At 46.6% G+C, this 27812-nt stretch overlaps 1 protein-coding gene and 1 pseudogene across 3 annotated transcripts in view; one reads left to right on the plus strand and one right to left on the minus strand.

Moving 5' to 3' along the window:
* Positions 1–10603, plus strand: part of CAPN10 (calpain 10) — a 28334-nt gene extending 17731 nt beyond the window's left edge. For all 3 annotated transcript variants that reach the window (XM_033150846.1, XM_033150845.1, XM_033150848.1), the window contains 5 exons: positions 498–700; positions 2797–3052; positions 3682–3887; positions 6370–6415; positions 10503–10603. In XM_033150846.1, the coding sequence (XP_033006737.1) occupies positions 498–700; positions 2797–3052; positions 3682–3887; positions 6370–6415; positions 10503–10532 (741 nt within the window). In that variant the 3' untranslated portion in view covers positions 10533–10603. The remainder of the gene's footprint in view (positions 1–497; positions 701–2796; positions 3053–3681; positions 3888–6369; positions 6416–10502) is intronic.
* A 3215-nt stretch (positions 10604–13818) lies between these two features.
* Positions 13819–26983, minus strand: LOC117047571 (annotated as a pseudogene).
* Positions 26984–27812: the final 829 nt, after the last annotated feature.

Genomic DNA, 27812 nt, shown 5'->3' on the forward strand with positions numbered 1-27812 from the left:
GTATACTTTTTTGATTTTTATTGCAGTTTTGTTTTTTTGTTCATTATAGCTGTATTGCAGTTTTGTTTTTTGTTTTTTGCTTGTTTATTATAGTTGCATTGTTTTGTATTAGAGTGCTTGTAATGTTTTTATAAAATTTAATAAATATATTATTTTTAAAAAAATGTTCAGAAAATGGAACACTCAACGTTCGGCAACTAAGCCGTTCGAGATCCAAGGTACGACTGTAATTTTATCTTGTGAACTGCCCTGAAATGTATGGGTAGTGGGTGGTTTACAAATTTAATAAATAATAAGACTATTGAGCACAAAACAGGTTCTAAGGTCATATTATGGGGTTTTTCTTTGTATACAGGGTGGGGTGGGCTCCTGGGGCAAAGCACAAACAGCTCTGAATGGGGGACGTGAATGCTTTGTGTTTGCGATGACCTGCCTTGACCACTTGTAAGACTTTGTAAGACCCGTGCAGCACTGCCATTACTTTTTGCACCCTCCAGGTCGAAAAGAAACAGTTCAGCCTCCCAAAGACGCTCTCTGCCCCTCCAGTTTCCAGCACCGTTTGCCACTCCTACAACCGAGAGGTGCACCTGCATTGCGACCTGCCTGCTGGCTATTACCTGGTCATCCCCAGCACCTTCCTGAATGATGCCGAGGGCAACTTCCTGCTTCGGGTCTTCTCCAGCGGAAGAATCTCCCTCAGGTGCACCCAAAAGAAAGGAAGTGCAATGTGGGGAGCGAGGGTGGTACATGAGTCAGACCCTTAAGTCCATCTAGCTCAGTTTTGCCAACTCTGGCTGGCAGCATCTCTCTGCCAGTGTGGTGTAGTGGTTAAGAGCGGTAGACTCGTAATCTGGGGAACCGGGTTCGTGTCTCCGCTCCTCCACGTGCAGCTGCTGGGTGACCTTGGGCTAGTCACACTTCTCTGAAGTCTCTCAGCCCCACTCACCTCACAGAGTGTTTGTTGTGGGGGAGGAAGATGAAAGGAGAATGTTAGCCGCTTTGAGACTCCTTCGGTTAGTGAAAAGCGGGATATCAAATCCAAACTCCTCCTCCTCCTCCTCCTCCTCCTCTTCTTCTTCTTCTTCTTCTTCTTCTTCTTCTTCTTCTTCTTCTTCTGCAGTTTCAGACACAAGTTCTGTCCTGGAGATGCTGAGGGTTTGGAAAGCAGGTGCTGTATCACCGAGCTTGGCAATTTGTGTGAAATTTAGCTGCGTTTTGAGATTTCCCACCCTGTGATTTTAAATAATGGTGGGCGCTGTTACTGCAATCACAGAATTGTAGAGTTGGAAGAGACCCCAGGGGACATCTAGTCCAACCCCCAGCAATGCAGGTATCTCAACTAGTTCATACATGACAGGCGGCCATCCAGCCTCTGCTTAAAATCCTCCCGGGAAGGAGAGTCCACCACCTTCTGAGGGAGACCGTTCCACTGTCAAGCAGTTCTTACTGTCAGAACGTTCTTCCTGATGTTTAGTCGGAATCGCCTTTCCTGTAACTTGAATCCACTGGTTCGAGTCCTACCCTCCAAGATGGGAGAAAACAAGCTTGTCCCATCCTCTGTGTGACAGATATTTGAAGAGGGCGATCATATCCTCTCTCAGTCTCCTCTTTTCCAGGTGAAACATGCCCAACTCCCCCAACAAGAGGACAAACTTTCTGCCGGTAGGAGCTGTTTGACAGTGGAACTGACTCCCTCAGCAGTTTGTGGACTCTCCTTAACTGGAGGTTTTCAGACTAGAGGTTAGATGGCCATCCATCAGGGATTTCTTCAGCTGTGATTCCCGCATTGCAGGAGGTTGAACTAAAGGCTCCTGGGGTTCCTTCCAACTCTACAGTTCTATGAAAAGAAGAAGAAGAGTTTGGATTTGATATTCTGCTTTATCACTACCCAAAGGAGTCTCAAAGCGGCTAACATTCTCCTTTCCCTTCCTCCCCCACAACAAACACTCTGTGAGGTGAGTGGGGCTGAGAGACTTCAGAGAAGTGTGACTAGCTCAAGGTCACCCAGCAGCTGCATGTGGAGCCACTAAGAGGTCCCAAGAGAACCAGGAGGTGGTCCATGGCCCACTGCAGGTCATCAAGCAGTGCGGTTCCCCCTCCAAAATCAGGTCTTAAGCCAGATTGGAGTGGGCAGGAGCAGGGTATAAATTTATTTTAGAGAAGCATAACATGTCCAGATGAATCTCAATTTAAGGGATCGCATATGGGTTTGGTGACGCAGGTTCTTCTTCTTTGGCGATCCCTCGTAGCCGAGTAAGATTGTCTTCCATAAACAAGGTTTTATAAGTCACAGGTAGGTAGCCGTGTTGGTCTGCCATAGTCAAAACAAAATAAAAAATAAAATAAGTGGCTGTGGAGGCCAATTCTGGATCCGCACATCCTTCCACAGTGGGGACATAGATTTCTGGGCGGGAGTTGATCATGGTGAGGGTTTGCCAAGCGTGCCTTCCTCTCAGCACGTTTCTCTCTTTCGTCCTGAGTTTGAGTGTCTTCAAAGCCCACGACACCTTTGGTAGAGGCTGTTCTCCAAATGGAGCGCTCGCAGGCCAGTGTTTCCCAGTTGTTGGTATTTATACTACATTTTTAAAGATTTGCCTTGAGAAAGTCTTCAAACCTCTTTTGTTGACCACCAGCATTACGCTTTCCATTTTCTGACCAATGGGGGGTTGACCTTTTAACGCAGAACCACCATGATGGGTTCCGTGGTCCATGTCTTGAAGTGCCCCCTGTTAACCCCACTTCTCTCCCTTCTCTCCCCCGTCTCTTCTCCCTGCCCTCCTCGCCCTGCCTTTGTAGTGAGATAAAACTCCCGTCGCCCGACAACGCCATCCGCGAAGAGCTCCCGGGGGGCGAGTGGGACACAGCCCGGCTGGAGGGCTGCTGGAGGAAAGGGCAGAATGCCGGCGGCAGCCGCAACTTCCCGTCCTTCCACACCAACCCCTGCTTCCCTTTCTCCGTCCCCGCAGGCGTGGGGCAGAGCAGCATCAAGATTGCCCTCCGCCAGCACTGCCCAGATAACAAGTGCCGCCCAATAGGGTTTCACATCTTCCAGGTAGGAAACCTCAAGGACCTACTCTCCCCATATGAACTGACAGGGCCCTGCATTCATCTCCCGAGGCCCTTCTTTGTGTGCCTCCTTCACCTGAGCTCCAGACGGCGGCAACACAAGAACGGGCCTTTTCTGCCATGGCTAACCGTGATTAAGAACCCACACCATGGTTGGAGCTTCCATAAGTACAACCGATAAACCATGGTTTGGAACTGCTTCTCTCTCTGCTTCTGTGTCTCTGTCTCTGACTGTGTCTTTCTCTCTCTCTCCTATCTTCTTGGTTTGGAAATGCTTCTCTCTCTGTTTCTGTGTCTCTGTCTGTGTCTTCCCCTCTCTCTCTCTCCTATCTTCTTGGGACTGTCCCCCATCAGTTCAATTCCTTCCTGAGGCAGACCAGTAGCCTCAAATGTGGTTTATCAGCCATCTTTGAATTTGGGTATAGAAGCAAATTGCGGTTAGCGCAAGCTGTGACTTGCAAACCCCTTCAAACCCTGGTTTCTTGGCCTGAAACAAACCATGGTTTGTGGGCAGGCTTCGGTTTTGTGTTACAATTGAGCCCAGCCGTTGACTTAAGGGAGTCGATACCTGAGGGTCACAGGGAAGCCGCCTTAACAGTCTGCAATCCTTTTTAGGTCCCCAGCGACAACAACAATGTGAAAATGCCTTCGTCTTCCTTCCTGCACTTGGAGCCAGTGGTTAGTTGTGTGCCCCATTGCTACTCGCAGGAAGTAAGCCAGCTGTGCCGTCTCTCTTCAGGGAATTACGCCATTGTTCCTTCTACGTATTTGCCAGATACAGAAGGCAGCTTCACGGTGATCGTAGCTACCAAAATAGACAGGTAAAGCCATGCTTGCTTCCGTTAGATCGGTGTTCCCGAAACTGTTGCCTCCCAGATGTTTGGAACAATCAACTCCCATCAGCTCCAGCATGATGAGAGTTGTAGTGTCAAAATATCTGGAGAGCACCAGGTTCAGAATACAGTGGTATTTTGGTTCTCGAACGGCTTAATTGTTGAACAAATCAGCTCCCGATCACCGCAAACCCAGAAGCTTCAGAGCAGTCCATGTGAAAAGGATCTAGGAGTCTTGGTAGACCATCAACTTGACACGAGTCAACAGTGTGATGCAGCAGCTAAAAAAGCCAATGCAATTCTGGGCTGCATCAATAGGAGTATAGCATCTAGATCAAGGGAAGTAATAGTACCACTGTATTCCGCTCTGGTCAGATCTCACCTGGAATACTGTGTCCAGTTCTGGGCACCACAGTTCAAGAAGGATACTGACAAGCTGGAACGTGTCCAGAGGAGGGCAACCAAAATGGTCAAAGGCCTGGAAACGATGCCTTATGAGGAACGGCTTAGGGAGCTGGGTATGTTTAGCCTGGAGAAGAGAAGGTTAAGGGGTGATATGATAGCCATGTTCAAATATATCAAAGGATGTCATCTAGAGGAGGGAGAAAGGTTGTTTTCTGCTGCTCCAGAGAAGCGGACACAGGGCAATGGATTCAAACTACAAGAAAGAAGATTCCACCTAAACATTAGGAAGAACTTCCTGACAGTGAGAGCTGTTTGACAGTGGAATTTGCTGCCAAGGAGTGTGGTGGAGTCTCCTTCTTTGGAGGTCTTTAAGCGGAGGCTTGACAGCCATCTGTCAGGAATGCTTTGATGGTGTTTCCTGCTTGGCAGGGGGTTGGACTGGATGGCCCTTGTGGTCTCTTCCAACTCTAGGATTCTATGATTCTAAGCAAATGTTTCTGCGGCTTCCGATTGAGTGCAGGAAGCTCCTGCAGCCAATTGGAAGCCGTGCCTTGGTTTTTGAACGGTTTCAGGAGTTGAACGGACTCCCAGAACGGATTAAGTTTGAGAACCAAGGTACCACTGTACACGGATGTCTTTGCAAAACAGGACTGGGCACCTGTCTTGCCTTGTCTCCCTGCCATTTTGGCTGGGGAGTCCTGTTCTTTGAGAGTCCTGTTCTAGGAACTGATCCACACTACAAATATAAAACATTTTTTTCACTACTAGGTTTTAAGAAGTAATTTTAATAACATAACAAAATGCACAAAATATCACGTACACCAATGAACAATCCATAGTAATAAATAATAAAAACATATTACCATATTTTTCTGTGCATAAGAAGCCTCCATGTATAAGATGCCCCCTATTTTGGGGGATTCAAAATTAAGAAAACACCCCTAAGCACTACCTGTGTATAAGATGAGCCCCAATTTTAAACCTAATTTTTTGGTAAAAAACAACAACAACAAAAAACACCCTAGACTTATACACAGAAAAATATGGTATATTTGACTTCCTTTAAGTAATGTCTTCTTTTGAAATGTGTTCTCTCATTCATTTTAAATCTATATTTATATTTAACTTTGCCACATTTTGTAGTTGACCTCCTTTGTAATGTTTTATTTTGAAATCTCTGTGCTCTGGCTTCCGTCACGGTGTTCTGTTGCGCCAGAAGTCCTGCTGGCCACATGGCCTGGAAAGCTGTGGACAAACGTCGGCTCCCTCGGCCTGAAAGCAAGAGGAGCACTGCGCCCCATAGTCGCCTTTGACTGGACTTAACCGTCCAGGGGTCCTTTACCGTACCTATTTTTAAATCTTTTAAGATAATATTTTATTCATGCCAATATTATGATATGTTCCGGGGGGGCAAGTTGTGAGACTGACCCCCAGGTAGGGACGAAGCCTGCGTGCCCTCCTGGCTACTCGAGTCCAGGGGCACATTGATAATATGCGATTGCTCTCCAGCGTGAAGAACAACACACACACAAGCCATTGAGGCTAAAAGCTACTTTATTGCAGATAAAATGCAGAGTACGGTATGTCTCTGCTTGCCAGCTCAGATAGTCAGAGCTGTCCATATAAGCGTCTAGCATCTCTCGAGCCAGAACCGAAAGTAAAGTACAACAGTAAAGTACAAAAACATCACGTGTGTGGGAAAGCTGGAAGGACTAGTGGCTTTCCCACAGGATGAAAACAGACACAGTCATGTGAGCCTCGCTGCTGAGGCTTTTGCAGCTCGGCTTGTAATAATATCACAACAGCCAATGGTGCCGGTGTAAGCAATGTAAAAACAGATAAATATTTCCCATTCTCAACCGAAATTGCCATTTGCAGCTCATGTTTTCATTAGCCCCTCTAGTGGCAAAGTCAGGTGTTGAGTGTTGGCAAGGTGTGAAGCGAAAGAAGAAGAAGAAGCAGCAATAAAAAATGGCTCCTTCAGGATATCTCTGAAGCTGTTGGTTAATGATGCAGGACTGTCCCTACATTGTATTTTGCAATAGTAATATCTTCTTTTACACAGGAAGAGCATTCGGAGCAAGGAGACCTTGGGGCAAAGGCTGCAAGAGGCAAGTGGCACTTTTAAAAATCAGCTCATGCTAAATTAATTGTCTTTTTAATTGCATTTTTAAAGCGCTGAAATCCTCAGCTCGGCACAGGAGGTGTCAGGGCGTAGTGGTGCTTCCCACGAGTAACGGCTCTTGACTCCCGATCTGTATATTTACATTGCTTTATTATACCGATATGTACAAGTCAGAGCTAAGGTTCTAGCGTCCATTCAGTCACTTTCAGATCCCGGAAGTGGCTAGGGTTGCCAGGTGTCCACTATTTGAGTGGACAGTCCACTTTTTCACATTATGTTCACTATTTCCCCCCCCCCAAATAGTGGACTTTTTTTAATTCAAAAGCTTTATGATGAAATGGTATTTTAATATGTGTTAAAATGTTTGTAAGAAAATATATAATTTAATTTAATTAAACCCCCCCCCCCGCTTGTCCGCTATTTTTTGGAAGCAGACCTGGCAACCCTAGAAGTGGCGCTCGGTGGGAACGCCTCCAGCACAGTAGTTGGGGAACCCCAAATCTCCTCCTCTCTTCCTTCCGTTTGATTCCCCTATGTTGTTGAGGCGACGGGGCTGCCACCTCAACCCTCTGTTCCCGAGCTGCTGAGGTGGCGTTCGGGCTCTCTAGAGTCTGACAGCCCCTCCACCATGCCGCCCTGTTCCCGCTCGGACTCTCCAGGCGTTCCTCGGAAACCTCAGCATCCGAGACCCCTCTCACCCCCTCATTGTGCTCTCTGCTGACCCCTGGCGGTCCCCTGACAGGAGGCAGTTGCTTGGAGCAGCATCAGACCGTCCTGGTGCCTTCCAGCTGTTTTTGACTACAACTCCCATCAGCCCTAGCCAGGGGGGCGCCAGGTTGGCTGAGGCTGACTTAGATCACGCCCTGATTCCAAGAGCGGACATGTGACTTGTAGGCTTGTCTGGGCTCTCCTCCCCGAGGCTCCTCCCATCATTTCGTCTCTCTCGCCTCTCTCCTCCCTTCCTGCCTCGCGCGGAGGGAAGGGCCATAGCTCAGTGTAGAGCGTCTGCGGGGACAGAGATCTACCAGGAACACCCCATGATCTACCAGTAGATCGCAGTCTGGCTGTTGGACGTGCCTGACCTAGACCCATACGGGGATCGAACCTGTGACCTTGGCATTATCAGCACCACGCTCTAACCAACTGAGCTATCCTTTCTATTTCCCAAGGAAGTTAATTTACAAGCCACCCTGGTACTAATTTGCGGGTCTGTGAGCTGCTTTGGTCATGTTAAGCTGACTTTGTAAAATGAAGGGATGGGGAACCCGTTGTCCTCCAGATTTTGAGGGACTCCAGCTCCCATCAGAGCCAAGAGGCTGGGGACGGTAGGAGTTTTAATTCAGCAACATCTGGAGAACCACAAGTCCCTCACCCCGGCTTTAAAAGCATTAACATCCCTTCCAGTTGTGCCCTTATAGGTTTTGTTGCCTATGTGTATAGTTTTCTCAGAACAAAAAAAGGCTTTTAAAATCACTATTGAAAATAGCCATTTAAATACCGTATTTTTCGCTCCATAGGGCGCACCGGACCATAGGGCACACCTCGTTTTTAGAGGAGGAAACCCAGAAAAATAATCTTCCCTGGTTTTCCTCCTCTAAAAGCCCTGTTTTTTTGAGGATCAGCTAAAAGTTTTGCAGCTTTTTTGCAAAGGGAAAAGCCCTGGGTTTTTTTGAGGATCAGCTAAAACTTTTTTAGCTTTTTTGCAAAGGGAAAAACCCTGTTTTTTGAGGATCAGCTAAAAGTTTTGCAGCTTTTTTTGCAAAGGGGGAAAAGCAAAGAGGAAAAGCCCTCTTTTTATGAGGTTCAACTCACATTTCTGCAGCTTCTAAAGGAAAGGGAGCCTTTTCTACAGTTTCCAGACAGATAATCTAATCAGCCAGTCACATGTCGCTGGGGAAACAAACAACCTCCCACATTCAACAATGGAGGGCGGGGCTGAAAGGGAGCAGGACTCTTATCTCTCTCCCGATCTCTTGCTGATCAGCTGCTGAGCGGGGTCCTTTCAACACCCCCTTTTCTCTTTATAAAATAAAAAGCATGATCCTCTTTTGGCCCCTGGGCAATTCAGCTCCAGGGACCACCATTCGCTCCATAAGACGCACAGATATTTCCCCTTACTTTTTAGGAGGGAAAAAGTGTGTCTTATGGAGTGAAAAATACGGTAAGTTGCCAGCAGTTGTGATTTATGAGTTGGATGAGCAAGGCAGAGACTAGCCAGGTATAACATCCGAAGGGGGTGGGCGGCGGAGAGGCTTTTTAAAGCCTTGTTGGCCTTACAGCAACTCTGTGAGGTAGGTCAGTGTTATTATACGGCAGATGTGTTACTCAGAGCCAGACAGCCAGATCTCCACTGTGTGGACAGTTCTTACTTGGGTTGTTTTTAAACCACCAAGGACAGGCCTTAGCATAGCCAAGAAACACAGACCTAGAATATCCCTTTTAAAAGTTTATTTCTACAGAGCAACCTTCATAATTTTCCAGACACGCTTGTGCAGGCCAGAATGCTTGTGTGGGTCAGTTGAGTGCAAGTTAGACATACACACAAATTCAATGGTGGTTCCTTAATGCCGCACACTATCTCTCCAGAGTGGCACGTTCTCCGGTTATCTCCCGCTTGGACCACTGCGATGTGCTCCTTGTGGGGCTACCTTTGAAGGTGCCTCGGAAATCACAACAAATCCAGAATGCGGTTGCCAGACTGGTGACTGGGAGTGGGCGCAGGGACCATATAACGCCAGTACTGAAAGACCTACATTGGCTTCCAGTACCTTTCTGAACACAATTCAAATTGTTGGTGCTGACCTTTAAAGCCCTAAATGGCCTTGGCCCAGTATATCTGAAGGAGTGTCTCCACCTCCATCATTCAGCCCGGACACTGAGGTCCAGCGTTGAGGGCCTTCTGGCGGTTCCTTTAACTGAGAGAAGTGGGCAGATGAAAATGATGGACTATATGCAGCTTGCTGAACTGACCAGGAAACTGAGACCAGAGGGACGACGCGGTGGAGAAAGATTGGAGTAAATTTAAATTATATCTAAAGGATTATGCTAAGATTGGCATTTAAAACAACCAGGAAGAAATTGAGAGGCAGCAGATACTGAAGTTAGATAAGAAGTAGTAATAGTTGAAGTAGTGTTAAGGAGTTAAAAATAAAGTGAAAGTTGATTTTATATATTAACGATAGATAATAAAAAGGTAAAGAAATTACTAAGGATGATTTATAATGAAAGCAGACGGAGAGGATGTGAGGAAGTCAATTTACAATGTTGTAAAAGAGGATTAGATAGATTTAATCAATTGTTTGTATTAATTTTTCTTTTGTAGTGTAGTTTGTTGTAATGTAATTTTTGTTGTATGTGTTGTTTGTTTGTTTTATAAAATCAATAATTTTTTAAGGGGGAAAATAACTGAGAGAAATGAGGTTACAGGAAAGCAGGCAGAGGGCCTTCTCGGTGGTGGCGCCCTCCCTGTGGAACCCCCTCCCATCAGATGGGAGATAAATAATTACTCACTTGTAGAAGGCATTGAAGGCAACCCTGTGTTGAAAAGTGTTTCATTATGCTTTTATATGTGTTGGAAGCCAACAACTCCAACTCCTAACATTATCAATCTAGCATCAACAAACAATGCAAGTCTTCCCGCAGACATATAACACGACTTGGAGGATCAAGTCAGCTAAGTGGGCACACATCTTACCCCTCCCAGAGAGGTTTGGGGTGTTATCGAATGATGCAGCCCTGGTAGTGGTGAGCTCAGGTGTGTTGCTTCATAGACAAGCTAAAATCTGCTTTAAAAGGCCCTTAGCACCCAATTCCGACTCCCACCCTAGAAGCACATCTCTCTCTAACTAGCACCCATGTCCTGAAAGCCCTCTCCGGACATATCAAGAGGACTAGGCACTCTGCTTATTTATAAGAGTGCAGCTTCTCTGAACTCCATGCTATCTGTTTCAGGCATCCTGACTGTTCTGGACTCTTTCTTGAAGGCTTGGGGTTGGGGGCGGGGAGTCCACAAAACGGCAGTTTCTGTTTTTGTTTTTAACAGCGCGCATGTTTGCTTTTCTTTCTTTCCGCAGGTCTCCTTCAAAGCCGTGATGAAAATGTAATTTGAAATTGGCACACCCAGCAAGGGAGGAAGTGGCCGGGCGCCTCGGGAAAGGCAATATACTGTTTTTGCTTTAACCTGAAAACGTTCCAAAAGGATGTTGGGCCCAGCTGGGTTTCTTCCCCGGGCAGAGTCGCATCCGGTCCTCTTTAAGTCACCCTCTCTTTTAAAATCAAATGGAACGAAATCTCACCTCCAATTCCTCTTCTCTTTGTTTGTTTCAAATACCCCCATATGAACTGTGTCGAGATCCATGGACTTGGCTCGGGGTGTGTACTTCGTTCAGTGCCCTCCCCCTGCCTCTAAATATCGGCGGGAAGGGTACCGCTGTGCATGTGCTGTGTTCAAATCCGTTTTAATTCTGTGGTGGTGAGACTTTTGCCCTGTGTGTGTGTATGTGTGTATGTGTGTGTGTTCATAGTGGAAGTCGGTTTCTCAGAGGCGAAACCATTAACCAAGTAAGCCTTGGAAACGGATAGCAGGGGAAGGAGGCCAGGAAGAAGCAGGCAGGGAATGCTACCACCCTTTCAGGAAGGAAGTTTCTAAAAAGATGGTGATTGCAGACAGCGATGCTTTCTCCATTAAAACGCGCAAGACAAAAAAAATAAAAACCGGATTTATATAGAACCAGTATTGCCTCGAGACAATAACCGTGAACGGGTCCAGCGAGTGAGAAGCCTGCCTATCTCCACCTGTGAACAATTAACCGAAGGGTGAAAAAACAACAACATGTTTCTAAACCTATTTGTCTTCAGCTCACAAAGGCAGGTTGGCTGTTGGGCAGACTTGCCCAAAACTGCTTGGGAAAACCATCCCCGTAGCAAACCTCTCATCATATCCCTTAGTCCTTCACGGTCAAGCCTCCCCCCCAAAAAAATGAGTATCGCGTGGAGGGCGATAAGAAGACAGGACTCGGGAGGTATAACAGCTCTGTCTAAACTGGATTCCTCTCCCAGCTCCATAGAATAGAGTTGCAAGGGACCCCGAGGGTCATCTAGCCCAACCCCCTGCTTCTGTTCCTGCCTCGTTGGATTCCCATTCCTTTTTCTCTATTTCCCACTGCGCTCTTCCACCGCACTCCAACGTTCCATTTTTTCCAGGCCCTCCGCCTCCTGATTTCGGTGATTCCCTCCGCCACGTTGGCCAGGATTTGGTGAGGCATGAAGGAAAAACCTCCCAGTAATCCTGGCTGTAATTTCCTGCCTTAGTTAGCCTCAGAGTTGAGACTTTTGCTGGGCATGATCTTGCAGTGGCTGGGCTGCAGTTGCCCAGAACTTCTTATTTATTTATTTATTTAAGTTATTTAAACAGTTGTGTTTACCTGGTCGGTTGAGATTCTAAGGAGCTTCTTTCAGGAGAATGCGAGCTGGAGAAGTGAGAACAAGCCCCTTTGTAATAAGGCATTGGTTTGAAGCTGTTTGGGGGGGGGGGGAGGAAATCGCACGTGACGGATTTGAGAAGAGCTATAATTTAAAAATTATTAGTTGGGGAGGGTTTTGCCTCTATAGTTCAAACTGATCTTTTTCCAGATTTCCTTGGAAAGCATTTCTTAAGTGAGATTTTAAAATATTGTATTTTTTTTTAATAAATGAGGTCGTCGGTGAAACGTCTTTTGGAAATAATATATTAAAATGTTAAATGGCATTCCGTTCACACGAGCTTTTTGGTGAGTTGTTTTCTTTTACACTGTGGTGCTTTTTCATGGCGATGCTTCGCCGGTTGTGTGTGTGTGTGTGTGTGTTGAAAATGGAAAATGGCCTCATTTTCCTCTGCTATAGACAACTCTTCCAGGCATCTGTGTTGCCCACTAGACTTTGCAACTGTCTTAAGTTTTAAATTTGTCTGCCCCATTTGGATAAAGGAAATTGGCAGGCCTGTACAGGAAACAGAATAAGGCATCTAAAAAAAAATATTACCTGCCTGGGATCACAGAGCAGCTTTTTTAAAAGCAAAGGCAATGATTTTCTTTGTAGTGGCGATCACTCCCTATATCCCTTTTGTTGGTTTGCTCCAACATGCTACCACGGGAATTTAGCAAAAGCAGAGCAAGCTTCGAGACCATGGAGTGCCTGTATGTGTTTATGTGTTTGTATATATGTATGTGTGTATATGCAATCTCCTTTTCCTTCCCTCAAAACAAAATAAAAAAATCCTTCCAGTAGCACCTTAGAGACCAACTAAGTTTCTTCTAGGTATGAGCTTTCGTGTGCAAGTGTATCTGAAGTGTGTATATCTGAAGAAGTGTGCATGCACACGAAAGCTCATACCTAGAACAAACTTAGTTGGTCTCGAAGGTGCTACTGGAAGGAATTTTTTATATTTTTTATTTTGTTTTGACTATGGCAGACCAACACGGCTACCTACCTGTAACTTTTCCTTCCCTGTTAGTGGGAAAGTGGATGTAAGAGGTGGTATCTCTCCTAAATGGATAACAAGGGTTGCCAAAATGCACAGTACCCAGCCCTGCATGGTTTATTTGGCACCTCCTGCAGTCATTGGTGTGGTCCGGTTATAACCCTTTAGCATCATACCAATGAATAAAGAGTCGCTACGGAGAAATGCAAACACTTTTACATTCCAGGTTGCTGTCCACAAAATGACACAGGAAGCAGCATGGAATTAAGCATGGCAGGTGTTCAAAACCTGGGCTATCATGGCATCTGTGATAAAGCAACCAAGAGTCTTGCAGCACTTAATAAACACATTTATTGTGGCAACAAGCTTTTATGAACCTCAGCCCTACTTCCGCCGGGTTCACCGAAGTGTGATCTCCACAAAACGGTGCCCAAAGCGGCTCACGACGTGTCAAAAGAGTCAGGATAACATTTCAAGAGACACACTAGGAACAATTAGATTTAATACTGTCAAGAAGTAAATGCAAAGGAACCAACCCCTACTGAGTTGTATAAAACACTACAAAGAAACTAACCTAATTTAGTCACTTAAAAATGAACAGGAGAGAGAAAAATGCCTAACCAAGAAATAAAATGGCAGCGTAAGAATTGGGGGGAGGCGGAGAAGGTGTCATTCCAAAAAAGTTCGCTGCATTAACCCGCAAGCATTGGATGGAAGCCACACCTGTCACCTGTGGCTGCCTCTCCTCCCAGCTCCCACCTGGGTTTTCTCTCTCAGCCACTTCTCCATCTGTTACCTGGAGAGAGGGAGAAGGTGGCCATTCATTGATTCTTTCCGAGAGGCTCCTCCTGGTGCAAGCTGAACTTCACCCGAGGCAACAGGTAACTTAAGGTTGAGGGTGGCAGCTTTAAAAAGCTTGCGAGCCACTGCTGGCAATGAGAATGGTTGAGACGGGCTCTTCCACCAGCTCCCCATCTGGCCCACCCAGCTGCTCCTGGAAGGGAATTGCAGCCAGGTTGGGTTAGCGTGGAATTGCAAGGATCCTGTACGGGTGCGGCTGACATGTACCTACATTAATGGCTTCCATGTTGACTTCCTTTTCTGCATCTGGAAGGCGGAACCTGAAGGCACGCAGCAGGTTAGCGAAGAAGATGAAAAGCTCGATCCGTGCCAAAGGTTCTCCCACGCAGGACCGGCGCCCTGTGGGAGAATCGAAGGAGCTGAATTGCTTCCATGAACGAAAGACACAGTTCCAAGCCCTCGCCTACTGTGTTGGTCATGCTCATTTGATGTTACCCAATTATCATCAAAGGTGGTCTGTTTAACTCGGAAGCCGCCAAGACCATATAACACCGGTCCTGAAAGACCTACAGTACATTGGCTCCCAGTACGTTTTCGAGCACAATTCAAAATGTTGGTGCTGACCTTTAAAGCCCTAAACGGCCTCGATCCAGTATACCTGAAGGAGCGTCTCCACCCCCAACGTTCAGCTCGGACACTGAGGTCCAGCTCCGAGGGCCTTCTGGCGGTTCCCTCCCTGCGAGAAGTGAGGTTACAGGGAACCAGGCAGAGGGCCTTCTCAGTGTTGGCGCCCACCCTGTGGAACGCTCTCCCATCAGATGTCAAGGAAATAACTATCCGACTTTTTAGAAGATATCTGAAGGTAGTCCTGTTCAGGGAAGTTTTTAATGTTTGAAGTTTTATTGTACTTTTAATTTTCTGTTGGGAGCCACCCAGAGTGGCTGGGGAAACTTAGCCAGATGGGCAGGGTATAAATAAATTATTATTATTATTATTATTATTATTATTATTATTATTATTATTATTATTATTATTATCATCATCATCATCATCATCATCATCATCATCATCATGGTATGGGATTTCACATTAACTCTGCAACCTGGGAAGGAGAAGGAATAGGTTCTTTACCTGTCGAAAAAGGCAAGAAGGCTTTATTGCTCGCAAAACGGCCAAACGAGTCGAGGAAATGCCCCGGGTTGAAGGTCCAAGGGGTCTCCCAGTACTCTGGATCGTACAGCGCCGAGTGGAGGTTGGGCAGCACCAGGGTCCCCTGCACAAAAGGGAGCAGGAGAGAATTACTTCGGATGAGTTTGCAAATTACCGGTAATTGTTGTCATCAGAACATCCTCGTTAGTTCTCTCTGGAGATAATTTTACTGTTTTATCCTTTTTGTATACAGTCGTACCTTGGATCTCGAACAAATTGGCTCCTGAACAATCGAAACCCGGAAACGATTTTTGGAAGCCAAACGTCTGACCGGGGCCTCCACCCACGGCCAATCAGAAACCAATCTGATTGGCCTCCTGCAGCCAATCAGAAGCTGTGCTTTGGTTTCTGAATGTTCTGGAAGTCGAACAGACTTCCGGAACGGTTTCCATTCGACTTCCAAGGTATGACTGTACTGCTTTAAATAATAATAATAATAATAATAATAATAATAATAATAATAATAATAATAAACAGCGTATATGAAATAAATAAATAAGCAAAATAAAAACAAATGAGAAACATGTTTCAAAATCGTGTGAAACAACTGACGGGCAATCCTTTTTGCAAGATGGGGCCTTGTCTGCCCTCCATGTAAGCAAATAAATAAACAGACTGCCTGGAGGAACTCAAGGCACCCCAGCTCCTGACTGGTGCCAATAATGGTCACAATGATTATTATATTCATCGTATGTTTATTCATACCGCGCCTTTCCGCCTGTGCTGCCTTTGGGGGAAGGAGCATCTTGTACCTTTTTAAGGGGGAAGCCCAGCAAAGTGATGTCCTCCAAGCATTTCCGAAAAGGCCCAGTGATGGACACATTGCAATAGCGCATCACCTCATGAAGTACAGCGTTGGTGTAGGGCACTTGAATCCGGTCCTCGTAAGTGATGACGTGGGAAGGTCTCAGAACGGTGTCTATTTCCTTGTGGATTTTCTCTGCAGACAAATAATTTCCTTAATGGACGCCAGCAGAATTCTTCTTACTTGTTAGTCTTCATTTCCTCATACCATCTCGTTGATTTTTTATTTTTTTAAGGGTGGAGGAGCTGTGGTCCTCCAGATGGTGCTGGACTACAACTCCCATGATTCCTGGCCATTGGCCATGCTGGCTGGTGCTGAAAGGAATTGTAGTTCAGCAACGTCTGGGTTCCCCATTTCTGCCCTCGACCTTTTGGACTTCAGGCATATGGAAAATGGGCAGTCATAAGGTTGATTCCTTTATTTCAACAAGTTATATATTGATTTACACCAGGCACGTCCAACAGGTAGATCGTGATCTACCAGTAGATCACTGGATGTCTGTGGTAGATCACTGGCTTCCCCCAAAGAAGCTCAACAACTTCGGCTCCCCTAAGAAAAGCTCAATTTTTTTGCCCTGCACCACCCAAAACCAGGGATTTCCTTCTCCCTAAAAAAAGCTCAACAACAACTTTGACCTGAATGCTTAAAAAACGGCTTTCCTCCTCCCCAAAAAAGCTCAACAACTTTGACCTGAACCCCACAAAAAGGGGTACATGACTGCCAGTTTTTAACTCTGTAAATAGATCACAGTCTCTTAGGAGTTGGCCACCCCTGATTTACACACTCTTGGAATGTGCCTGGCAGGAGGAGAACATTCCATTGCTCAATTGCCTGTTGCAATGAAGAACACCTGAGATTCAACACGAAGGGGCCTCTCTGATCTCAGGCTTTGGAAAGCTCTGCAGGATACTGAACGTACAGCTCCTGATAGTTGCAAGCTGTACCTGTGAGCCACAGAGGGCCACACACTCTGCCACAGACCGCAGTGATCAGACAGCGATATAGTGAGTTGGTGGTCTTTGGGGTAGCCTGACCCTAAGTCGTTAATGTGCCTTGTAAGTTAATGCCCAGTCCATACTGCCCCAGACCATACCAACATGCTGTAGTCACCCCACTTTTTTACCCTCAAGCTCTCCCATTTCTTTCACAGCCGCATGGCAGGTAGAATTTCCTCCAGTGCAGTTTCCTGGGTATGGAGACACACCGACAGGGAAGCCTGCGGCAATTCAGCAGGCAGTGAGACCCAGCTCTCCAAGGTTCTGCCTAGACCTGTTCATTTGGCTCCTGTTACAGGAGATTCACACCCTTCCTCCAACTCCCTTTGATATTTTGCAAAATGCTTTGCGAGTCTGACTCAGTTCTCTGTTCGGGTCACTGCTCTTTAATCTGGGATTGCACAATTGTCAGCTTGCTTTGTAATTTTAGGAGTTTCACACATGTAGTCGACTGAATGTGCGATTTTGTTATTCTACAGTCATTATTAGCTAATCTATTTGTTGAATGCATTTTTTTTAAAAAATAAATAAACCGCTTTTCGAAACAAAATCTTTCCATGGCAAAATACAACATTTAAAACTACTGTATATACTTGAGTATAAGCCTAGTTTTTCAGCACATTTTTTGTGCTGAAAAAGCTGCCCTCGGCTTATACTCGAGTGAGGCGGACGGTGGGGGTGGCGAGAAAGAAGCCCGTTCTCTCCGCTCGTGCCACCACCCGCTCTCCCCAGTCAACCATTCCTTAAGAAGTGTACAAGAATGGCAGTTCTTTACTCTCCCCAGGCAGCTTGTTCCATTCCTGAACTGCTCACATAAATGCAAACTTGGCAAAGGAGGAAGAGGATGGAGCAGCCCAAAGGGCTGCTTTCGGGCTGCTCGTTCCTCCTCCTCCTCCACAGCGGCAAAGGTGAACCGGCTTATACTTGAGTCAATAAGCGTTCCCAGGTTTTTGTAGGAAAATTAGGTGCCTCGGTTTATACTCGGGTCGGCTTATACTCGGGTATATATACGGTATATTAACTGTAATGCAACAGCACCATAAAAGTATTACTGACCCTCTACTTATGGGTGCTTTCTACATGGGGGCCTTGCATTGTACTGAATGTCCCTGGGTGTGTTTCTTGCTTTGTTTTAAACAGGGCCTAGTCAGGATTGAAACTCTGGCAAGTGGGAAGCTGATTTTCCTCCTCCTCTCTCCATGGTCCTGAAAAAAACCTGCCCCCTTGAAGTTGCTAGTGACCCCAGTAGCTGAGTCCCATTCCAATGCAAACAGTAGCTTGGGCAGGGGTGGTTTATGTCAGGAAAGCAGGGGGAGATAACTCTCAATCATGCTCTGCATCAGAGGTAACCAGTGTGGGTGGTACCACCCACTGGGAGTGGGGGGGGGGTTACCTAGGGGGGCATTAAGAGGCCAGGGGGCATCAGAAGGGTGCTGGACCAAGTTAATCAATTTTGTCAAATTAACTAAACTAAATGATTTTCATTGGACTTGGACTAAACGTGCAATGAATTGTTACTGCTTTGAATGTCACTGTGTTGTGCAAACTGCTATTCTGAATAATGCTTTTTACAGGGTCGGGTAGGGGGCAGTGGGAAAGAGTTTATGGAACTACTGCTCTACAACGTGCTGTTTTAACCCCAAATCGAGACACGTTCAATGGGATTGCACATTTCATGCAATGTGCAGCTTAGGCTGGGGGTGTAAGGAGGCACCGTATTCCGTTCTGCCCTGCATTTGGCAAACACAAGGTGAACCATGGAACAATGCCCTCTTATACCATTCTGAGTACGTGACATGGGCATTCCCATTGCAACCCGGTCGTGGATGTTCCTCATCCCCGGCTGATGTTCCTGGGTTGCACGCACAGTCCTGCACATGCTTACACCTGGACTGGGCAACACGGTTCTTGAATCAACATTAGCAACACACTTTGCAACGGCACCAACCTTGGCTGTGAGTCCTGGAAGACCTACTGCCTGCCTTGCAAGCCTTTTTTACACCTGGCCAGGGTGGAGCCCTGACTGATTGACTCCAGCTACAAAAGCTGAAGCTGCTGAACAGACCCTTGGGCCTGGGGGTATTGTTCCGTGGGAGTTGTTGCTATTATTGATATTAAATTTTTGTACATCTTTATTTTAGATCATGTTACGATTAATGTGGAAATTGTTCAATTGGGCTGCGTACTTCTGGATGCGATTTCTTCACATCAGATCTAAACCTCTTCCTGTTGTAAGCCGCCTTGAGCATGGTTTTAAGTATGGGAAGGCAGATTGCAAATAAAATGTTGCAGATGATGATGATGAGTGACCCACCTTGAACATCTGGATATTTTAACAAGCAAAGCAATCCCCAGTACAGGATAGTCGTGGTGCTCACAGTCCCTCCAATCAAAAGGTCAACTACAGTTTGAACCAAGTTGTCTTCATTGAAAGTGGATGTTGGGTCATCTTTGCTCTGTGGGAAGAATGCATAAAGGCTTACAGGGACCCCTGACCATTAGATCTAGTCGTGCCTGACTCTGGGGTTGCGGCGCTCATCTCACGTTACTGGCCGAGGGAGCCAGCGTACAGCTTCTGGGTCATGTGGCCAGCATGACTAAGCTGCTTCTGGTAAACCAGAGCAGCGTGTGGAAACGCCGTTTATCTTTGTGCTGGAGCGGTCCCTATTTATCTACTTACACTTTGACATGCTTTCGAACTGCTAGGTGGGCAGGAGCTGGGACCCAGCAACAGGAGCTCACCCGCTGACCTTCTGATCAGCAAGTCCTAGGCTCTGTGGTTTAACCCACAGTGCCACAGCTCTGTGGTTTAACCCACAGCACCTTAAGAGACCAGCTAAGTTTGTTCTGGGTATAAGCTTTCGTGTGCATGCACACTTCTTCAGGTAGTGCTTTAAATGTTTGGTTTGGTTGTGTCCTAAAGCTGGCTGGCTGTGGGTGAAGCAACACCAGAGCCCGGCTTGTTCTTAGCAGCCATGCTGAGCCCTCCCAAGGCCGCTTTGCCTTAGGAGGATAGGCATGGTGATGAAGCTGGACAGAAGCCATGTTCTTACCTTTGCCATTTGGTCCAGGTAGAGGTCAATGAGATCCTCTGGTTCTTGCCCTTCCTTCCATCTTTCCTGGTGGCTTTGGACCTCGTCCTTCACAAGGGCATGGAGAAAGTTGTTGCATTCAAACGCTTGTTGATGTGACCCTTGTAGGCGGCGCATAATCCGCGGGAAAACATTATATACCTGTGGCAACAAAGGAAAATGCAGGTGAGGAGGAGGAGTGTCATGAAATTAATTCCAAGTGAGCCAAAAAATGGCTCTGAGAGAACCTTAATGTGCTGGAAAGGGCAGGCAGGCCATCTTTCAGAAAGATGCAATGTTTCTGGCAAAGGAAGCAGATTGATCTTGCAAAAGAATAAAAAGGAAGGCAGCAGCTGGCCGTGCCAAACCCCCAAAATAGGTGGAGTTTTGCAGCATGCACTGTGTGGGGTGAGAACACAAAGGACCCTGAGTGGAAAAGTCCCTGTTTTCACTTAATTTGAGGAAGTGTAACGGAAAACGGTTTTCAAGAGGACAAGAGCAGGAATAGAAAGAAGCTCACCCCACCCCTGAAAGAAGCCGGAATGAAGACGATCAATAGGTGGCTTTTATCAATCGGTTGAAAGAGTCATCCTCACTGGCGAAGCGATGCCCAAATAGCAGAGAGCAGATGACGTTGGCCACAGCGTGGTTTATGGGGGTCTGTGGGTCAAAGGCTAAACCTGTGAATGCAGGAAGTATTAGTGGCATGGTACACACACTCATGGTACATGGGTGGCACTGTGGGTTAACCACAGATCCTAGGGCTTGCCGATCAGAAGGTCGGCAGTTCGAATCCCCACGACGGGGTGAGCTCCCGTTGCTTGGTCCCAGCTCCTGCCCACCTAGCAGTTCGAAAGCACGTCAAAGTGCAAGTAGATGAATAGGTACTGCTCTGGAGGGAAGGTAAATGGCGTTTCCGTGCGCTGCTCTGGTTGCCAGAAGCGGCTTAGTCATGCTGGCCACATGACCCGGAAGCTGTACACAGGCTCCCTCGGCCAATAAAGCGAGATGAGCGCCGCAACCCCAGAGTCGTCCGCGACCTGACCTAATGGTCAGGGGTCCCTTTACCTTTACCTTACACACAGTCACACACCATCATCAATGAATTAATGTAGGGTATTTCCCTTTTTCTTCTCCTCCTGCTTATACATTCTAGTTTTCCCTCCCACCCACCCACCCTTTGTATCAATATGTTCAATGTTGTTTGTATTTGCATTTTTTTAAAAAAAATAATAAAGTAAAAAACATTTACAACCGGAAACGCCTTCACCGGGCACCTAAAAAGATCGTCATGGTGGCACTAGGCAGACCCCTCTGGGGTGCCAACACTGAAAAGGCCCTCTCTCTTGTAGCGAACCTAATTTGTTTCATTTTCCCCACACTCCGCCTTGCATTCATATGTGGCAGAACTGGCAGAGGAGGAGTTCACATCCACAAAACAAACCTGCTCAATGTATTGGGCAGGGACTTATCTCAAATTAAAAGGCAATTGAATCACTTGGAAACCTCTGCTGTGCAGGGCAAGCACTGCAAGGAAGCTGCGTCCACCTCTTTGCAAGATAAACAGTTATTTTGGCAAGTGCATCTGCCGTCAGATGAATTCCAGAGAGATGGGGCTGTACCCTTTCATTTCTGCACAGTTGTCTTCCGAGTGCCATGCAGATCGGTCCATTGCAACAAGGAACCCCAGATCATGTGTCGTGTGGAGAGGGCTATCATAATCAAAAACTAAAAGCTGCCTGGTCGCGAGTTTACCTTCCTTGCTTGTCAGTGCCATTAGGAGTTGGTGGGCTTCGTTGTGAATTCTGTGTTCCAGGTGCTTCTTGCCCACCCCTAAGCTTCTTAGTGCCATCATGGCAAAGTATTTCTGCTGCTTCCAGTTATGGTTGTTCGTAGGATAAATGCCTGTGTGACACAAAAGAAAACCCCTTTTCTGTGTCAAGCAGTGCAGCTGTAATACGACGGGCGACAATATCTTTTGCCCTCCACAATAATGTTGGCAATGTCAGGTTCTTTCAACTGCATTAATGCATTGCAGCTGAAGAGATAAAGATGGTGCCTCGAAGGCTGGCAAATTAACTACAGTGGTACCTCGACTTACGAATTTAATCCATTCCGAATGCACATTTGTAGGTCGAAAAATTCGTAAGTAAAAAAAAAGTGATTTCCCCATAGGAATGCATTGGAAACAAAAAATTCGGAAAAAATTCATAAGTCGAGTAAACCGCATCTAAAATTCGTAAGTCGAGGTAAACCCCATCTAAAACCGCCAACGGATGTCCTTCGGATGTCGAAAAAATTGTAGGCGTGCGGGCACTTTTTAAATTCGTAAATCGAAAAAATTCGTATGTTCGAGTAATTCGTAAGTCAAGGTACCACTGTATGGTACAAGCCAGTCTTTGCTAACCTGGTGCTCTCCAGGTGGCTTGGATGGGCTGGTGGGAGTTGTCATCCAAAACATCTGGGGAGGACCGGATTGACAAAGGTCGCCTTGAGCTTTCTAGACCACAGTCCACTTTGTAAGATGCACAGTGATATCCTCAGCTACTGGCGGGATGGGAAGCAATGAGGTCAGAGGGAAATGCATCGCAGAAGGTACAGACTCTGACAATTAAGTTATTAGGCAGTCACAAAGAAATGTGAATGATAGATTCTTTGTAATGCTACATTACAACTCAGTTCCGGCACCTCTCCATTGCCATTCTAAGAGAAACAAGGGATTCATGGTGAGTTCTGGCACTTCTTCTTTTTCTAGAAAAATAGCATTGTACGTGTATGTTTATAATAAATACTCCACACAGATAGTGCTCAAACCTGTAATGGTTAACATCTATTCTATTCATAAAGCATTAAAAAACCAGTTTCTTTTAATATCCCTGAAACTGGATTCCATATTCCTGATTCATGTTGTTGTTTATATCCATCCATCCGTCTGTCTGTCTATCTATCTATCATCTATCTGTCTGTCTGTCTATCTATCTATCTATCTATCTCTATATCTCTTGGATACTAAGAAAGAGATGTCAAAAACTGAAATTGGACCTCAGTTGGCAGGAAGAATTTAAAGAGCTGTAGCTCTGCAGTATCTCTGTGCCAGCAGTTTACCAAATTTCTTCTTGTCATGTGTTTGTTCAAGGCACCAGAAGGACACCAAAGATCTGCTTTAGTCTAATTTCCAAGAAAAGAATAATATCAGTGTTTACCTTTTTCACCCATCAGATCCTTATAGAAAGGTGAGAGCGCTCTTCCCGCAGTCTCTTCCGAGTGAGTGACAAGGCACTCTTTCACCGCCTTGTATCCATTCAGCACGACAAAAGGCATGGTTCCCACCCAGACGGTGTAGATGTCTCCATAGATGTTTGCTAACTAGAAAGTTAGTTATTATTGATTTTTTTAAAAAAGCAAGAATATAAGACGATCCCTGCTGGATCAGGCCAATGGCCCATCTAGTCCAGCATCCTGTTCTCACAATGGCCAACCAGATGCCCACAGGAAACCCAGAAACAGGCTCTGAACACAAGAGCAACTCTCTCCTCCTGCCGTTTCCAGCGGCTGCTGTTCAGAAAACAGTACAGTCTCCAGATGTGGAGGCCAGAGCATAGCCATCCTGGCTAGTAGCCATTTATAGCCCTCTCCTCTCCATGAATTTGCCCAGTCCTCCTTTAAACCCACCCAAGTTGGTGGCCATCACTGCCTCCTGTGGCAGGGAGTTCCATAGTTTAGCTATGCACAGCGTGGTTAAAAATGGTTAAAACCACAGCTGAAGAAGTGAGCTGAAAGGAGATTTTCTGGCATTTTTCTTTTAGCAAGGGATCAATAAAGGATTGGGGTCTGGGAATTATGCAGTTCTGTGAACCACAAAGCTCTGAGTTCAGATTTTGCCTTGACCATGGAAAAAAATTAGTAGACTACTTTCTTATGGACACTGAGCTGCCTTAGAGGACTGTTACGAAGATTACTGAGGTCAGGAACATGAAATTCTTTAACCCAAAATCACTGCAGGGTTGTTCACATGCAACGTTCAATGAAGGTACAATCCATGTACCTTGTGCACAAATATTTGAGCTGTACAGTCATCTAGTTGGTTGCTATAGTTGAGCCTCAGAATCATAGAGCTGAAAGGGACCCTGAGGATTATTCTAGTGCATGGGTAGGCAACCTAAGGCCCGGGGGCCAGATCTGGCCCAATCGCCTTCTAAATCCGGTCCGCGGACAGTCTGGGAATCAGTGTGTTTTTACATGAGTAGAATGTGTGCTTCTATTTAAAATGCATCTGTGGGTTATTGTGGGGCATAGGGATTCGTCCATTTTTTTTCTTATCCCCCCCCCCAAATATAGTCCCAGAACCCCCCACAAGGTCCGAGGGACAGTGGGACCGGCCCCCTGCTGAAAACGTTTGCTGACCCCTGTTCTAGTGTAATCCCCTGCAATGCAGGAATGGTGCAGCTGTCCCGTAGGGGGGTCAACTCTGCGACCTTGGCGTTATCAGCACCATGCTCTAAACCAACTGAGCTATACAGCAAAAAGGAAGTTGGCAGAAGTGTACACTCTTTCACACAAACTCTTGTACATATGTGGTAACAACGCTACTTGTGTGCAGTGCAATGTGTAAACAAGGTTGGGAGCAGCTAGTATGTACAACATGGAGTGGAGAAGTAGCAGCTAAAGGGAAGGGGTGTGCCAGCCCTACCACGAGGCATATTGGCCTTCTGTGAATGGGCATATCCCATCCCAGCCGCCCAAGCTCTGCTGCCACATAACCACAACCCCGGAGCAGGCCCGTCCTTCTGGCAGCTACTTCAGCTCTGGTCCCCGATGCTGGCAGCTATCTGGGCACTCCAGGACCAGCCAGTTTCACACTTGGTTGGGTGTGCCACAGCTGAGTCATGGAGCACCAGTGGTGGGCTTTTCTTCCTCAAGAACTGCAGCACTTTAAGAGAGAGTCTCGGGTGGGGCATCTGCCCTGCCAGGTTTCTCCATGGCTGCTGGCATTCAAAAGACCAGATCAGGCTGGGTGCCCACAGGCTGCTGCCAGGCCATACGGAGAGATGCCTTGCATAGGGCTCCCCAAAGTCTTGCCTCGCAAAGTCTCCTGAGACTCTCCTGGTGAACTGCAGTGCGGCTTTGGGGACTGTGCTGCCTGTGGCTGATGGGAGTCGTAGTCCAAAACACCAGGTTGGTAAAGGCAAAATTTGAACATTTAAAATTGCTCCTAAAGAAGGAACCAGTGTTCTGGAATGTATTGAGCTGTAATCAACCTTTTTTTTGGGGGGGGGGGTTGGCGCTCTGAGAAGTTCTCCTGTTTGTATTCTTTGTGTGCACACATATACAGACTTACGAATGAACCAGATGCGAACGCATGCAAATTGACGTGGGCCCAATCCATCCATCCACCACTAGGGGGAGCACTCCAGCCTGAGGTGCAATGCTGATCATGGGCATAGCACTAAAACTATGGTTTAGCATCGCACCCAAACTGGACCATGATAATACTGCTATATGCCGGCATGGCACTAAAGTAGCAGCCAGAAAACGAGTGTGGAGATTACCATCTCTCCTTCCTGGGGAGTTCTTTTCTTCCAGACAGAAGACTTCTTTGCCTTTGGAGAGACTACTTAACCAACTTGGAGCGTCTCGGTAACAAGTTGCTTTTTAAATACCTTCTGAGGCTCAACTCTGTTTGTTTTGGGCTGAGGTAATGGGCTCTTGCTGGCCACTGACTCATGGTGCCTTCTGGAGAGGGCACAAGATCTTTCCACCTGCCACACCACAGTGAGCTGGGACCTACTAGGATAGGAGCTAGGAAACTGCCTTCTACTGAGTCAGACCAATGGTCCATCTAGCTCAGTATTGTCTACACCAGGGGTCAGCAAACTTTTTCAGCAGAGGACTGGTTCACTGTCCCTCAGACCTTGTGGGGGGCCGGACTATATATTTTTTTTGGGGGGGGAATGAACCAATTCCTATGCCCCACAAATAACCCAGAGATGCATTTTAAATAAAAGAATACATTCTACACACTGATTCCCAGACCATCCACACCTGATTCCCAGACCATCCACAGGCCAGACTTAGAAGGCGATTGGGCCGGATCCTGCCCCCAGGCCTTTGTTTGCCTACCCATGGTCTACACTGACTGCCAGTGGCTCTCCAGGGACCCCATAGAAATTATTATTCTTTGGGGAGATGAAGCATTTCTAATTCAACTCTGCTAGGTTAAAAGAAAATAGTGAATTTGTATAGACACCGAGGCACCAATAAAATAGGCAAGAGGACCCAGTTTTGCAATTTCTCTTTCTGTTCCCTTTTCTTAATTATCTTTGTTTCCCCAGTTTGAAGGTCACTAACTTTGTTCAAGACACACTTTGCTGACCTGATCTAGTCCAGCCCTCCTTGGGATGGGGGATAAATTTGCTTCCGTTCACTCGTTAATATGAAACTCCTGAACACAAACTTCATGAAACCACGACATGAACCAAAACAGCTATCCTTTGAAATTTGCACCTCTCTCTATTTTGCAATGTGGTTCCCCAGTCAAATAACGTGACCCAAAAATGTGTCTATTTGGGAAAGTGTGCACCGAGATGCATTACATACATCAGTGGATAGAACATACAAGAATGCATTACATATGGGAAAACTGCTTGCAAACTTGTGTCTATTGGGAAATTTTTACAGAAAAATGCTGGAGAGGTCTTTCACAAGGACTTAAAAAAAATAAATAGTCTGCTGGTGCAGAAATGTGGAAATCTGAACTTAATATCAGAAAACTGAGAAACCAAAATGGACAGGTTTGACTGTCTAACCTCTCCTCTGGGGGCTCAGCCAATATCACAGTAATGATCAAAACGATGCTTAAGTAAGCTCTGGGCAAATGACTCCACGTTATCCTGCCCCCGGGCACCATGCCTTTGCCCCCCTCCCCTCCCCCGCCGCCCACAGCCACTGCCAATAATTACCTTAGCAAGAATCTCTTTCTTAAGGGAAAAATCCAGGAGCCACAGATTGCCAATAACGGGAAGAGGCGTCGGTCCTGGGGGGAAGCTGGTCCGTGCCCATAGCAGCTTCAGAAACTGTATAACGAAGAGAGAGAGGACTGCGAGTAGGAAAAGTCCACTTAGCCCAATCATCCCCCTAAACATCCCTTTTCATGCTCTGTCCTCAGTCTCTCCTTCAGAAAACCTCCTGGTTCTAATTAATGCTAAGAGATGTCTCTGCAGTCATCTCTCGCAGAGACATTGTCTCTCTTTCTCTCCCTTCCTTTTTCTTTGGTTTATTTATTATTATTATTATTTTAATAATATTATTTTAGTCACTATTTGACTAAGCCACACCTACTGTGCACTCTGAGCTCTCACTGGCTCAGCGGCCGGTGATGAGGACAGCCGGGCAGGTCTGGAGAAAGGAGGGGTGACTCCCAATGAATTGGTGCCCTGGGCTTTTCGACAGGTGGCACCACTTCACTCTCAGGTAGGGGCGAACGACTCGGTGTCAGTGTTGCTTTCTCCCAGCTTCTCATTTTTCCATTCTTAAATTTGGTTCTTCGCAGTTCATGATTGATTGATTTCAATGAAAATTCACCTGCACTTTATCCTGATGCATGCATTTAGTAAATGCATTTATTATAACGCCTAAAACAGGGGTCCTCGAACTTTTTAAACAGGGGGCCAGTTCACTGCCCCTCAGACACTGTCGGGGGCCAGATGGGAAGTTTTGGAGAGTGGGCTGGCGCGCTCGCAGGAGCTGGATGCCTCGGAAGCCGGGAGCCTGCAGGAGCTGGTCGAGAGCAGCATGCACTGCTCGGTGCACCTCTTGAAGGAGCATGGAGACGGAGACATGGACAAGCTGGTGCCTCACCTGCAGCTGCTGCCCCGTGCAGGCGTTTCTGCCCCTTTGTCCTCCTGCTCCAAAGAGGTGAAGGCCACTGCCTGGGCCACTTTGCCACTGGCCTCATTATCTTCCACTGTCACGTCGGCTGTCAATGGGAGCACGGTGGCGGCAGCCCCGCCGAGCCCTAGCCTGGGCCGGCTGTCCTCCAGGAACGC

The sequence above is a fragment of the Lacerta agilis genome, chromosome 5, assembly GCF_009819535.1.
Source record: "Lacerta agilis isolate rLacAgi1 chromosome 5, rLacAgi1.pri, whole genome shotgun sequence".
NCBI lineage: Eukaryota > Metazoa > Chordata > Lepidosauria > Squamata > Lacertidae > Lacerta > Lacerta agilis.